This window comes from Aythya marila (genome assembly GCF_965140915.1).
Source record: "Aythya marila genome assembly, chromosome: 1".
In the NCBI taxonomy this organism is placed as follows: Eukaryota; Metazoa; Chordata; class Aves; order Anseriformes; family Anatidae; genus Aythya; species Aythya marila.
This window is the reverse complement of record NC_139042.1, coordinates 61,126,545-61,141,879: the sequence shown is the minus strand read 5'-3', so window position 1 is coordinate 61,141,879 and position 15,335 is coordinate 61,126,545. Positions and strand designations below refer to the sequence as shown.

The 15,335-nt window shown below is 45.2% G+C and overlaps 1 protein-coding gene across 2 annotated transcripts in view; it reads right to left on the bottom strand.

Moving 5' to 3' along the window:
* CARS2 (cysteinyl-tRNA synthetase 2, mitochondrial) overlaps positions 1-9,305 on the bottom strand; it is a 34,753-nt gene extending 25,448 nt beyond the window's left edge. For both annotated transcript variants that reach the window (XM_082768007.1, XM_082768006.1), the window contains exons 1-6: positions 9,072-9,305; positions 8,928-8,978; positions 5,160-5,277; positions 2,830-2,901; positions 2,053-2,158; positions 1,279-1,362 (exon numbers count right to left, since the gene is read on the bottom strand). In XM_082768007.1, the coding sequence (XP_082624133.1) occupies positions 1,279-1,362; positions 2,053-2,158; positions 2,830-2,901; positions 5,160-5,277; positions 8,928-8,978; positions 9,072-9,295 (655 nt within the window). In that variant the 5' untranslated portion in view covers positions 9,296-9,305. The remainder of the gene's footprint in view (positions 1-1,278; positions 1,363-2,052; positions 2,159-2,829; positions 2,902-5,159; positions 5,278-8,927; positions 8,979-9,071) is intronic.
* Positions 9,306-15,335: the final 6,030 nt, after the last annotated feature.

Here is a 15,335-nt window from a genome sequence, read left to right as displayed (position 1 = left end):
GCAGCAAGAGGGATCTGTTCAGGAGATGCTGGTTATGACACTGTGCCCTACAGCCACCACAGTTTGCTTTGGCGATGAGTGTGCTGTCTGGGACATTTAGGACTGGAAATGTTCTGGATTCGCAGAGAATGAGAGTGACCTACAATTCACTGGTTTTTAATTTCAGAAGAGAGGAGACAGCAGGCAAAGCCCTGTTTTGGCACCTGTCTGCTTCCAATTGTCACTAAAAACACCCCAAGGCCCCAAGAAACTGGGGACCTGGTAAAGCAGAGCACACACCACAGGACGCCAGTTCTGAGTGCAGTTCTCCAGCAGCAAACAGGAGGGCACAGCTCCTCAAAACGCCTCCTGTGCAAACTCAAGAAAGGTAACACAGCACAATACAATGCAGGACATCCTCGCCTATATTCAGCTGGGGACCCCTATGCTACTATGTGCCTAGGATTAATCAGGAGGATGGTTGCAGCCTGTCAGTTACTGCCCCTACAGAACGTTCCCTTTGTGGGCTGTAATGAAACAACTCCAGAGCGGAGCTGTGAGAAGCTTCTGGCTGCAATTCACCTGAGTATCACCTCCTAGACATTTCCAGTAATTGCAAACACAATTTTTTTCAGTGAAGAGGTAGTGAACTTCAGCATGAAAAGCACACGGGAGACCTGCATCGAACTCTCCTATGCAGAGACCTGATCAGAGCCAACTTACGGAAACTACAGCGAGGATCAGCAGCCCTGCTCAGCAAAACAGCAGCAAAAACAGAAGAACACAGCCAAGTGCACATTACCACGGCCCATCAAAAGGGCTCACATAACCACTCTGCTTAGCAGTAGTCCAGTGGTAAATAATGAAAGAAGTAAATGCATCTGGTTAGCACGCACCAGAAGGGTGCAACTGCCCAACAATAATGTGGCAGGTGATGTTTCCCAGCATTTCCCCTCACCCACCTCACTGCTGGCTAGTGCAAGGGCTGACAGCACCACCTCATCACTCAGCTTGTATACAACACTCCCAAGGATTTAAATAAAATTGATTAAGAATCATGATTGTTCTAAAGTACCAGAACAAAGGTATAGAGAAAACCAAGCATGAAAAAAAGACAGTTTCTGCTTGCACTGCCTCAATAAGCAATCACTAAAACACAATGTCTTAATTAACTAAAAACGCTGGCTATGTACAACAAGTTACAAAACTGTTTTAAATGGTTGAATGAAGGTTTATGCGTAGATACATCATGAGTTCAGACGAAGCATTAACACAAACAAGTTGCTGCCATGAGCTTACCTGCTTCATCTTGTGAGTCAGGACTAATAGCAGTTAGCACTCCGTATCTTTCTCCCCAGGATTTAACATCGAAATAAACATTGCCTAATAGAAAAGAAATATTTAGTTTTAGAGCAAGGATAGGGCACATTCACTCTGCTGATATGATGGAGAGATAGTATTTCCCTGAAAGCAAAACAAAACAAAGTACCTTTGAACTTCCATTTGAAATTCTGATTTAGAAAACCAGAAATGCTGCAGAAGTAGCAGCCCATGTTACTAAGCTTTACAGTAACCCCATGGCATTTTCTTGATTTGCACCTAAGACAACACTGTTTTCTGGACATCTGCCTGGGTTTTTCCCCTGCTAACTAGCAATCCCCTCCCATGACTGAATTATTACCTACTAGTGTTCCAGTTAAAACACACTCGCATCCTTCTACAGCCACTAGTGCTACTAAAAAATTTTCCACACATTGTGTTTTGCAGGCATGTCTTTTACAGTACATGGCAGATATCCAGCTCCTGCTACAGCTATAAGCTTCCCCCAGCTCCCTTGCAGAACCCAGGCCAGGACTTCCCCACAGGAGCTGAGACAGCAGCTCATTACAGCAAACAATTATGTTAAATAATGAACTACTTTTAACTTAAAAATAGGATAAGAGTTGTTTGGCACACTCGTATCATCACAAATGAGTTGCTCAAGCAGTAGTAATCAACAAAACCTGGTACAGCATATCTCACCTGATCCCTGAGCAGGATCACTAAGAGGAGGTGCCTTACTGCAAATCTTACCTTGCGAGGTTGCATAAGCCTGTCCATTAGCAATTATCGTTTTTATAAAGGAAATTATCTGAGGAATGTTTTCAGTCACTCTCATGTACACTGTAGGAGGAAGGACCTTAAACAAAGAAATGGTGACAGTTCATTAGACTGTGTGAAATACACTACTGACAAGCCACTCCAACGTCAGAAACAAATTTTAATGACCACTCTTCTTAATTTTATCTTACAAAAAACAATGTTGCAAATATCATAGAAAGACTGCAAGCACTATTTAAGATGCAGATAATATTAAAAAAATAAAAATGAGGGACAGAAAAAGAAATCTACTAGTTTTCCCCAGTGGCTTACTGCCTACTTCTGACAGTACTCTGGAAAAGAAGCAAAGTCACCTGAACTCAGTGACAGAATATTTGATGTTTTATATGCTTTAGATCAGGATATTTCTGCATGACAGTAACTAAGTATTATCTGTGAACCAAGGCTTTACTGCATGGGGCAGGAAGTCTGTGTTCTTAAATAAATTTAACTTCTTCATTCCTCTTCCAGAATAGCCATGCTTCCTCTCCCCCTCCTTCAGATGGTGTGCAACATAAAGCCTGTTTCTCCCCAGAAGAATGAGAAAGTAAATCACTACTCAGTTTCTGAACAACACTTCATCAGACAAGCAATCAATTGTGTTTTGTTGTGTCCTTCCCCAACCCCCCACATCAAACTGTCAAAAAAGGATTCCTTACTAGAAAAATTGCATTAAAATACTCTAAAATTTAGACGCTCAATTATCTATACCTTCAAGGCAGCCATATCTTGCTTAAAGTCTTCTTCATAAATGCGAGCAAGAGCTACTGGCGATATATTCATCTGAAAGAAAAAAAGATCAGTAAATCAAAGCGATAACATAAAATACTGCAATCTTTTATCAGACAGTTAGTAGCTAATTGGAAGACTTACAGAACCCCCAAGGTACAGAGTCAGAAAGGCTTATTAATCTAGCATTCACGGGAAGGGGATGCAAGTTATTTATAACTTAAAAGTAATATTTCATTTAGGCTCCTGAACTACCAAAATATTAATAGATAACTTTTAAGAGAAAGCAACAGAAGATTAAAATAATGAACTCCTTCCCTCCCCCATTATTTTCCTCTTGAGAGGGTCGTCTTCCATTTGTACCTACAAGATACACTACAGTGCACAGATGTAAAATTCATTTAACTTATTGGCAGGGGACGCCGATACCACCTCCTTGTCAGAGACTTGCAGGATGAGACAGGATATTAATTTCCAGTGATTAAGAAAAATGAGATATTTCAGCTGATTGTACTGAAATATGAGTAACAGTCAGGGAAAATTAACTGAAAGTCAGTTCCGTGTTTTGCCAAGTGCAGGAGTTCTCAAACATCTTCTCCACATTTCTCATTCACAAGCTGACTGACAGGAACTGGGATCCTCGCAGAAGTGCACTCCAAAAGGAAAGAGGCAATTTAATCATGTTAAGAAGGCAAAACCTGCCCTGGCAGGCAAAAGCATGGTATCAGTGTATCTCAAATTCAAGTTTTACATCTTCTCTGAGGAAAACCTACTGGGAAAGAGCCAGCAGACTGCCACCCTCTCCAGCTTGCAGATTACTGAATTGTTAACAAAAATCAATCCAGTTTCATTGCTTTGAGTTCGTTACTGGAGTACCTTCAAGGGGTGGGTACCTCTATTCAGACAAATTAGTGAACTAGGCAGGAGTTCTGGTGAAGACCAGATGCTCATCTGGCAACGGAAGGAGGAAGATGCTCAGCGCAAAGGCATGCTTCTGCCTGCAGACCAGAGGGAGAGCTCTTCCAGCAATGGGATTCACCTCAACACGCAGCTCAGCTGCTTCTTTGATCAACAGAAAGACAAAAGCACCTAAAGGAAGATGGGAAAATTTCCAAGCACAGAGAGACTCATCTCTTTTTCAAAGGACCACTCAGGGAATGTAGCATGCTTCTCACAGACCAGATGCCCAACTTTCAGAATCCCTCTATATGAGTCCCACCAGAGGATGAAAAACAACGTCAGGCACGTTGATCCTAACACTAATACTTCAGCTACAAATGTTGGCAACAACAGAAGCCAAAAGCAAAAAAGAGATCTTAGAAGCAGAGACTTTGATTGTACAACCAAAGCGTGCGGAGCAGGGCATTCAAAAATACACAAAAATGCTACATAAAATATATCTTCTTAGAACCAAAGAATGGAGTAAATAAGCACACGTTCTTTTAAAACACCTTCCCCACACAAAATAAAATCTCCTTGATGTTCCGATGATAAAGAAAAAATGTAAAACGCAGCCTTCTTTTTTTGGTTAAAGAGAACTGGTCTTAAAAAAAAATGCAAATAAAAGGACTATCAAAATGCAGAATAAATTCTTGGTATTTTTGGGTCCAAAAATATTTTTAAAAAATGACATTAAACATTCACCAAGCACGGTTGTTTAAAAAGGTTTGATTAAAATCCATCTGAGAACTACTTACAGCCACAAAACATTTAATCATGCCAACAACCCTGAGAATTCAGTGAAAAGTTTGGTTGTGTTGATTTATTTTTTTCCCTTCTGTATTTTTGTACTGATCCAACCACCAGGCCCCTGTCTTACCAAGCCTTACCCAAAAGTGTCAACTTTCAAGGAGGCCATGAACTCAGACAAGACTAAGGACACGTCTCAAGGTGCTGACTTTTCAGCTAGAGAGTGCTTGGCACCTTTCAGGAACTGCCCTCAACCCTGTATATCATCATTTACTGTCTTTAAAGCTCAACAACATAAAACATTTCTTCAGAAAACAGCCAGAAGCTACTGGCTTCGGTTTGCTTTTGGAAAAAGATATGCTTCAACTCTGCTGATGGGTTGCCATGGCTTTTTCTTTTCCATTGGCCTTCCAGACACGGCAGAAGGCATAAGGCCACCTTTCAACTTAGCTGCACCTGCCCCAGGAGCAGCTAGAGGGCTAAAAATCTCAAAATGTATTACCTATTGAAAAATAAATAAATTAAAAAACAACAACAACAAAAACAAACTTAGGTTATTTCCCTACATAACTATATCTAGGAAATACCAAAAGTTTGGATCAAAGACTGTAGCAAATACCTACCTCATTGGCTCTTTTTATGATCTTGTCATCTATGTCTGTAATCCCCATCACCATGATAACTTCAGTTTCAAAAAAATGAGTCAGTATCCTTCGGATTATATCAAACCTAACATAGGAGCTGGAAGAGAGAAAAAAAAGAGTTTTTAAACATGCAGCAACAGGAATAAACTTTGATAAAAATGTCAAAGAGCACTGACAGCCACAGAGATATTCTCAATACCCTAATACTTGGGGGAAAAAAAAAAAAAAAAAGGTGGTCTTGAGTGCATAAAATGCTTTTACAAAATTAGTTCCAATCTGCACAAAAGTCAAGCAAATTTCAGTTGAACTGCTCTACCCTCTTCTGGCATTAGTGACACATTACAGCAAATTTTCTCCACTTTCTTTTCTTGCATCTCTTTATAGTAACTCTGAGCTGTGTTTCAAGCTGCCTCTCACCCAGAAGACTTTTCCCAAGCAAACAGTACAGAAGAGAGACACGGATCAGTTATTTTTAAAATAAAAGGCCCTCAGTCTGTGTATGCCAGCAGGCTTTCAAAGTCCACCACACAGAGTGACAGAGCTTGTGTTAACTTTGCTTGGGGTCGAGTAACAGGTAGAGCTACAAGCAAGCTATTTCATTAACACACCACAGATCTTTTCTGACAGCAAAGAAGAGCTGCTCTGGGGGGGTTACTTTATTTTATTTACAGCTGAGAATAAATCTTCAATATCATCCAGGCTGTACGTGACAAAGCTGAACATTTGGCGCGGCCAGACGGATCCACCTGCACGCGGTGCAGGCCTGCGGCAGCCTGCTGCCCCTCACAGGCCCCCCGCTCTTCCTTCTCAGAACATGCTTTGACTCGGTAAAGCCCAATTACTGTGTGAAATAACAAAAGGTGACTTCAAGCTTGCACTCTATCCTGCAAGATGAGGAGAAACCTCAGCCTCCACTGGCTGTGAAGAAACCCGAGCGCACTGCGTCTGCACAACAGAGCGAAGAAAAGCCCCAGGAGCTGCAGCTTTCCATGGCACCCACACCACTGGATGGGCTGCACCCACCGTGTCTGTCAAAGAAAATGAGTGTAAGCAAACACTGCCAAGGGGTTTGCATCCTTCCCCTCAGCTGTGGGGACCAGGCAACCTTAAGATTCAGATTCTACGTAACAAGGACGTGGGCTTGGAGCCCTGCATTCAGCTCTGGGGCCACCAGCACAAGGAGGACATGCAAGTGTTAGCACGAGTCCAGAGGGACACAAAGATGATCAGGGGCTGGAGCACCTCCTGTAAAAACAGGCTGAGGGAGTTGGGGTTGTTCAGCCTGGAGAAGAGAAGGCTCCGAGGAGACCTTACAGCAACCTTACAGAACCTAAAGGGGCTACAGGAAAGCTGGGGAGGGAGGGACTCCTTGTCAGGGAGTGGAGTGATAGGACAAGGGGGAATGGCATAAACAAAAAAAAGGGCAGACTTAAATTAGATATAAGAAAGAAGTTATTTACTATGAGGCACTGGAGCAAGATGCCCAGAGAAGCTGTGGCTGCCCCATCCCTGGAGGTGCTCAAGGCCAGGCTGGATGGGGCTTTGGGCAACCTGGGCTGGTGGAAAGTGTCCCTGCCCATGGCGAGGGGGTGGGGATTAAATAATCTTTAAGGTCCCTTCCAACCCAAACCATTTTGTGATTCTGTGATTTTAGTATCTTGATGAAAGAAAATACTTTACTTTTGTTGTTTGCACTGTGTCCGTATTAAAAAGGCCTTTTGGAAGGTAGCACATGCTGCCAAGAAAAGAGATATTAATAAACAGCAGCTCACTGGGAGCAATGTGCATCTCATGTTGTGACACAATTCCAGTAGATTAAATTCTTCTTTGGACCTCTTTCAAAGGGACAATGCCAGCATCAAAAGCTTAAAACTGTATTTAATGGTTCTGCAGCTTTAGTTCCCAAATGATACACAAATTTTGTGTCGTTCCCAGGCACAATGGCATGAAGGAACTCCCTCCTATTTGGGCTTATTCTTACCATGGCCCTAACCAGGCTGTAGCCCACATCAGTAAAATCCAAGCCAGTCTCAGCACTGAGGGAAAAGGTGGCATTTTCTGCATCTTTTTTTTTTTTTTTTTTTTTTTTAATATATAGAATAAATTATGGATGCTGTCTGAAAACACACAGGGTGCCTGTTTTGAAGTCTGGAAGCACAACATGCTAGAGAAAGTTGGATTATCTAGAGAAGTAGGAAGTCTTAGTGGGGAAAAGAAAAATAGTAATGCAATTCTTTCCAAATTCCTCTTGAGGATCTCAAGCTCATTTCCATTATTCATGATCTGCTGTTCTTGTTACGCTCACTGCAAATGAAATGGAAAAAGGATGGAAAAAAGGAATTCCAGTGATAAGATCAGATGCTGCAACAGTGCAACACCATGAGGATATTTTATAGGAGTGACCCTGTAGCAACATGCATCATTCCATGTGACTTTGTGCTATTTTCCAGAGCATTTCCTGATCTGTAGCCTCCCATTCATTTCAGCTGTGCCAACAAAAGCAATGTTCTTGTAGCTCTGCAAGTAGGCCTAGATACTGGGAAAAAATAAAAATTAAAACATTCTGAACAGGGCAGCTGAGATGTCACTACTGAGATCTGCAAGACCACAGACACTGGGAGGGAACAGTTAATTCCTTGCCCCCTGAAGGGTTCACCTGTTCAGAAGAGAGAGAGGAAGATCTTTAGCACAGGCATCCTGCTGTACTACAGAAAACACGTGAAGGCATTAAAGAGGCGGCAGAAGGATGATAACATAGCTCCTTATCTGCGTGACACACCACCGTGAATGTGATATGCAGCCCTAACTGTTCTTTCTTATACTATAAGTGAAAAGGTCAGGAATAGGTGGCACAGAAACATGGCAAACTTTCAGACCAGGGAAGCTTGAAATTGTTAGTTTGGACATAGGCTAAAAATGGATGGAAAAAATAGCAGGTCTCTTTTAATCTACTCTTTTAATCAGGAGAATGTGGAGAACCACTGACTGAGACACTCAAAAGACACATAATGATCCAAGTTGAAGGTGAAGTCCTCTGGCTTTATAAATGCTGTACTCCAGACCCACTATACATACCACTTTGTATCTGTTCTAGCAGAGAAACATGGGCAGCACTTATAGAAACGGTATAAGTTCTACTCCACAGGCCAGCTGTGCAAGGCAATGCCCGCACCTCTCCTTCCTTGGTACAGTTTGATTACTGAAACTTTATGTTAAAAGAGCATCACGCACACACACACTGAGGAAAGATGCTGAAAGAAAGACGTGAATAAGATCAAGAAAAGAATAGCTGTGATAACAGGAATATTATTACATGTAATAATATAGTGTTATTGTATCTTAGAATAGTTCACTGTGCCAAAGCTATGTGGAATATCACCAGAGAGGAAAGTTTTTGAAGAGCCTGCACCTGCAGCACCATGCACAGCAGAGCTGCACCCAGCCTCCTGGAAATGCAGCAGGCGTGCTGTTGCCCCTGCTGACTGTCCTGGTGAACCTACAGGGGTAATGGGTATAGAAATTACCCACGGATATAGAATATTTTTATATATATATATATATATATATATATATATATATATATGCCCTGCTGGTGTGCCAGCAGTCAGCAGAGCTCACTCCCCTCCCTCCCCACGACCCCCGGGCACCCTCTGCCTGCAGGGTTAGGAGCCGGGGGCTCAGAGGCAGCCCGGATCTCCGCGAGCAGCCGCAGCAAAACCCCCGTCCCTCCCCTCCCCGCTCACTCACCAGGCGTGCCCGAGGTGCGCCCGGTCGTACACGGTGGGCCCGCAGCTGTACCTGCGGAGACACAGGGAGGCAAACGGCGCCCGTCAGCCCCCTGCGGGCAGGGACCGGCGACCGAGCCCCGGGGCTCCCCGCCCCCGCCGCTACCAGGTGGCCACTCGCTCCCGGGCCAGCACCAGCGGCTCCTTGCTGCGGCTGCGGCTGTTGTACGCCACCACCCCGCTGGGGCTGCCCGCCGGGGGCACCCAGCGCTGCTGCCTCCTCCGCCGCCCCGCCTGCCCGCAGCAGCAGCGGCGGCAGCACCGCCGCCATGTCGCCGGCGCGGCCCCGCGCCAGCCCCGCCGGGCGGCCGCCGCCATTCCGCGCAGCATGGCCGCGGCACCCGGCACCCCCCCCCCACCCTGCCGCCGCTCCCTGCTCCGCTCCTCGCCCGAGGCGGGGAGGCAGGAGGGAAGAGGAGGGGTCGGGGCGGCTGTCACCGCCCCCGCCGAGCCGCCCCGGCAGCCCGGAGGTGGCCGGGATGTGCTGCTGCTGCCGGGTGCGCTCTGCTCGGGCTGCTGCTGCTGCGGGATTTGGGTTTATTGACTCAGAGCACGGGGAGGAAGCGGGGCTGAACCGGCTGGAGTGCCCGGACCTGCTCTGGGAGCTCCGAGCTGCTCACCTGGGGTGATTAAAGCTGCACGGAGCAGGCGCACGGTATTTGTAAGCTGCTGTTTGCTTCCCTAAGTAACTCCTAAGCAACTATTGCTCTCTGCAGCTACCTGAGAGGAAGCTGTGGGGAGCTGGGGTCGGCCTCTTCTCACAGGTAACCAGTGATAGGACCAGAGGGAATGGCCTCACGTTGTGCCAGGGGAGGTTCAGGCTGGCAATGAGGAGCCATTTCTGCTCAGAAAGAGCAGCCAGGCACTGGGACGGGTTGCCCAGGGAGGTGGTGGAGTCACCGTCCCTGGGGGTGTGCAAGGAGAGGTTGGGCCTGGTGCTTGGGGACATGGCTTGGTGGTGACAGTGGTGGCAGAGGGGTGGTTGGAGCAGGTGATCTTGGAGCTCTCTTCCAACCCTAATGGTTCTGAGAGCAGCTACCAAGAAAACAAGTGAGAACTGCACAAGCACATATAATATTTTCCTCCCTAGTTTCCCAGCTTCTGACTGGGTGACTTCCTGAGCCGGACACTACTTTTTTTTCCCCGTGTATATTTTTTTAACCTATTCTCAGTGAGTTAACTTCTTCTGTTAACTTCCCCAGCCACCAGGGAAAACCCACATCAGCTCCAGCCTCTGGCAAGGAGCACCACGGGCCCACTGTCAGTTTTAGAAGCAGTCCTCATGGCCTGTTTTGAAGATGCCCTCCACCTGCTGCAGCCCTTAGCCCTGCGTGGTAGGAGGGAACCACCAGCTCCAGCACGCTCTGGCTGTGCCGTTCCCTGCTGCCTCTCTCCCCACAAACCTCTGGTTTGGGGCAGAGCCTTTTCTCCTTTCCCACAGCACTGCAGTGCCCACCAGCTAAAGCATCATGCTGGCCTCTGCGTGGAAGGTAATAGTGCGTGACTGCAGCCTTTCTTGACCGCACTCTGCAGAGAATAGGGTTGGCTGTGGTGAACCGCCTTGCAGAAATCCTGATGCTGTGTTCTGAATCTGCCAGGGATAGGTTTCTTAGAATTTTTTTTTTCTCATCTTGAATATGAGCGTTTAAATCACCACTTTTACATAATAACAGAAATCTCTCTTCATCCAAGCAGTCTGTCTGTATCTGGCTTAGCTGTAGAGAGTATCAGATACACAGCCCTACTACTGACAGATGTTTTCTGCTCTTCATAATATACAGTTGTGTTCCACAATGTTTTTCATTTATCAATGAACTTTTGATTAGATAAGAAACCTATTTTATGGGCTTGCTATTTCAAGACCAGCTAGGATAAAACTAAAGATACCATCCAGTAACCTTGTAAGTGTTTGCTTTAGACGTTTCTCAGGAAGCTAATTATTTCAGTTTCCATAGTCGGCTGGTTTTGATGTCTTCACTATTCAACACACATCCTGTTAAGAGTTGTCTTTAACTCTGTTGTCTTCTTTGTTCTGTACAGTGCCAAGCACTTTGAGAGAGGCCAAATCAATACTAAGTAACAATGGATGTTTTTTTAGCTGTAATTCCAGGTTTAGCTGTCATGGATGAAACTGCCAACAGATCAGAAGAATGGAGAAACTTTTTCTTTCCCTGATGGTTTCAGAAGGCTTAGTGCCGCTGGTATTCCGACTAGCTTTAATTTAGCATTTAGTCTAGAAATGTCTATGTCCTGAAAAAAAATAAATAAATCTGAGGGTAGTAAAGGCTATACAGTCATTATTAATAATAATAATAATTTAATGTCTGAAATAAACAGTTAACATTGTTAACACTTTAGATTTGGTTTAATGCAGCAGAATAAATTCATTGGAACTGTGGAAAGTGTCCTGCAAGCAATATATTATAACCATAGTTGATATATTATAACCATAAATTATGTACCTTAGAAAAAACTAATACATGTTCTTAGAAACAGCCTGTGGCTGTAAGCACACCTCAACTTACGACACCTATAACCACCTCCCTTCCTGATACCCTTATTCCTATCTTGGAGCACGTAGAATGAGGTCCTCATCTACCAGAGGAGCGGAATAATATCGGGAAAGGATTTGCTGCCTCCATTGGGAGACTTGTCTTCTTTGCCATCTGGAGTGGAAGAAGATGCCTTCAGACGTTGCCAGCAGCCTGTACCAGGGGACCGGATTGATACCTGTTACTTCTGTATTTTCTGCTGACTAGTTAGTAGGAGATGCAGTATGCGGGGGGGGGGGGCGGGTAAAACCCTTAGACACACCTCATTGGGATTTTGACTATCAGAGCTTCAGGTAAGCTGTCGTTTCAAGGGGGCACACGCATATTTAATATTGTCAGCTCATGTTTTCACCTTTCTCATAGGAGCCATCAAGGTTAAAACTTCTCTTAAATACAAGCTGAAACTCAAAGGTAAGGCTGTGACTCCAGAATCCCTTAGAATGAGTTGATCTATTTTCTGTACCTGCACATACAGGAAGGCAATGTTTCCTTTCTGGGCTTGAGTGAAAGGGAAAAAATGGTAGAAACACACACGTGTTGCAGGTCTGCAACGTTTCTGTGGTGGGCAGGGATGATCTCTGAGTGTTCTGGCTCACCTGGCTCCTCGTGTGATTTCCAGTTTCCAGACTCGGGTACTCAGACCAGGATCACATGCAAGACTGGTCCCCAAGAGGGGTGTAGTAGTATCGGCAGGCAAATCCCAGAACATGCTTTGTATCACAAGTAAAGAGCAAATAAAGCTTATGCTACAAAATTGTTCTTTTCTATTTATTACTAGGGGATACATGATTTGTAACATTTACAGTTTCCCAATGTATTGCTTGGGGTGCTACATTTATCTTAAGAATGAAACCAGGCTGTCTTAGAATTGCCGACAGAGGAGAAAAGCAGTGTGTGTTGGGTTAACAAGAGCACGTTTCTAGTATCAGTGGCCCATCTAGTCTGATTCTACTTCAGGAACCTGCAACGGGATCTGAACCTGAGAAGGTAAGGGGGGAAGAAATGCTGTGAAGAAACACTACAAACCAAAAGGAAAGACGAGCTAAATCCCCTGCAGTGGACTGAATTTATTCTTAGAACTCTGGAGGATTCTGTAATAGACACACTCCAACTTACATTTTATAGTGCTTTTTTATTTTTACAAAATGTACAAATTCTTTTTGTCTAAGAATCCAGTTTAGTTTTTAAAATGAGAATAAAAGTTGTCTCATGCTTATTACAAATGCTTGACTCAGAAATGTTGTAAATGTTGAGCAGCCATTCCCCCAAAGTTCAAGAAGAGTATGTTTTATAAAGATAATAAATCATCTTGAGATACCTATTCTAGAAGAGTAATTCTGGGGAAATGAAATAAAACTGAAAAGAAATTTCAGGATTGGTGGACATAAAGAACAGTTAATGTAATAAACTTTCTTGCTCTTACTACGAGCCATTAGGCCTGGACCCTGAGTTTTCAGCACCACTGCTGTTCAGTCAACCTATCCATCAGCTGCTCTAGCAGATGCTACAAGTTTAACATCAGAGGTATTTGGTTACTGTGCTGCAGTTTACAGAAATAAGCCGGGGATTTTGCATGAATTTGGTCAGAGGTTAGTCAGAGGTTTGGTCTGTTGGTTGTTTCCAGCTGTTGAGGTGCATCTCCTCTGAACTCTTTCTAGATTGTGGAGCCCATGGAATAAGCTCCCCTTGCTCTGTGTCATCTCCAGCTGTACTTCTGCCTTGGCCTTGTACTGCAATGCACAATTACCAGTTCCAATCAGCATTTTTAGGGCACTTGTAGTGCCAGTGCTTATTAGGCTCATGAAGTGCAACAGGTGCAAATGGCAGCAGCCAGAAAACACGTGTGAAAGAAGTAGTGAGGTTAGCAGTCTCAAGGCAAGCAGGCAAAGAGATGGGGAGCTGTAGCCAGTGAAATGCTTGCTTTTTAAAGTAGGACTTAAAACTTTTTTTTTTTTTTTTTATAAAGAGTGGAAGGCTTAGGTTAGATGTTTGAGAAGTTCTTGAGCCTTTCCTGGGAAGCAGCAGAAGGACAAACTCAGCTAGATATTTTATTTTTATTTTTTTTCCCGGATTTTAGAACAGGAATTAATCCTGTATAATTTATGATACAAGCAGGTATTTCTGGCCCAAATACCTGTAAATGGTATACGCTGTCTAGTGATGCCTGTTGCATGAAAGTACAAACTATGACTTGTCTCCTGGCCTTAATACTTGCAAAATTCAACTCTGCTCATCTTTACTGCTAAACTTCTGCAGTTTTGTTTCAGAACTTTCAACCATAAGCAAGATTAATAGACTTGTAAAATACTATTATCATCTCCCATGCAAGTATGAATGTAGCCTCGTAAAGAACAAACAGACAAGAAAAACAAATGTGACTGTAGAAGAAAGAGATTAAGCTATTAAATGGTGAAGAAACAGTACTTTATTAGAAGGAATAACTCATCCAAGTTGTCTGTACCTATAAAGTATAATGACTAGTGATGAGAAGACGCTATCTTTTCTAATAAAGGGGGACACCGCTGTAGTAATTACAGAGTATTTCATACAGCAACATTCAGCTAAGCTAAAGAAAGAGAATGGGGGCAGTGTTTCTTACACATATATATATGTAAGTTGTTATATCCTCAGTATCTGCATTTATGGAATGTGTCTGAAGGTTTTGAAATGGATGCTGCTCCTATTAAGAATTCTGAACGTTATGCTGATAAAAACATAGCTACTGGAGTATTTATGTTACATAAATGATGTGCTAGATCTACAAAATAAGTTACAGAGCAGTTGCACGGTTTGTCGCTCTGGTTGCAGGTTCCCTTGGTTCTCACTGCTGTAAATTTAGATCTTCACTATCTACTTTTAGATCTACTTTTGGGCAAATTACTGAAGCCTGGCAAGCCACTACTATACTTAGAAGATGCACCTTCCTATTTTTTTTTTCCTGTGATGATGGACAAAAGTTCTCGCTCAGCAAAGTATCGGGGACGTTTATGAAGTGTTATCTTATTTGTATGTGTAATTGCTGCCCCGTGTGTGGCACGGTGGTTAACTTTTTTGCAGGAACAACTCTTCCTGGGTCTCGCTTGAACTCCCTCAGGATGCCTTTCCTCTGCTGAGCCGTAATTACCGGCTCACAGCCCTGTTAGCTGCCTTTAATCGCCGACAGCGCCTCAGCGCCGGCCAGGCGTGAGGGAACCGGGCTGCCCCCGAGCCGGTGACGCTCCGAGAACACACGAGGCAGAGAGCGGCCTTCCTCGGGGCGGAGGCAGCAGAGTTTTATTTTTATTTTTTATTTATTTATTTATTTTTTAAAACAAAACCACGCCCCCACCACCACCACCACGCCGCTGCATTTCCAAGGGCGGGAGCCGAGCAGCACCGCCCCCCTCGAGCCGGAGCCGCCCCTTTCAGGCTGGGGCCGCCCCCTTCGGGCCAGGGCCGTCCCCCTCGGGCCGGGGCCGCCTCCGGGGAGCGGGGCTGGGGGCGGTCGCCCCGCGCCGGCCCCTCAGCCCCGAGCAGGCCGCCCGTTGCTAAGGGCCGCGCCGCGCCGCCCCGGGGGCTGCCGGGAAATGTAGTTCGGGGCCGCCCCCCGCGCACGCCTCCATTTTCTCCCCGCGCCGCTAGCAGCGCGCATGCGCACCCCCCCTCCTCCTCGGTGTCCCCGCCCCCCCTGCCCAGGCCGGTATCCCGGGCAGCGCTGTCGCCGCGGAGCCCTCCCCCCCCCCCCACGGCTGCCTGTGATTGGCTGAGCGAGCCGCGGGGCGGGCGGCGAGCCGCGCGGCGATTGGCTGGCGGGGCTGCCAGGCGCCGCGGGGCTGATG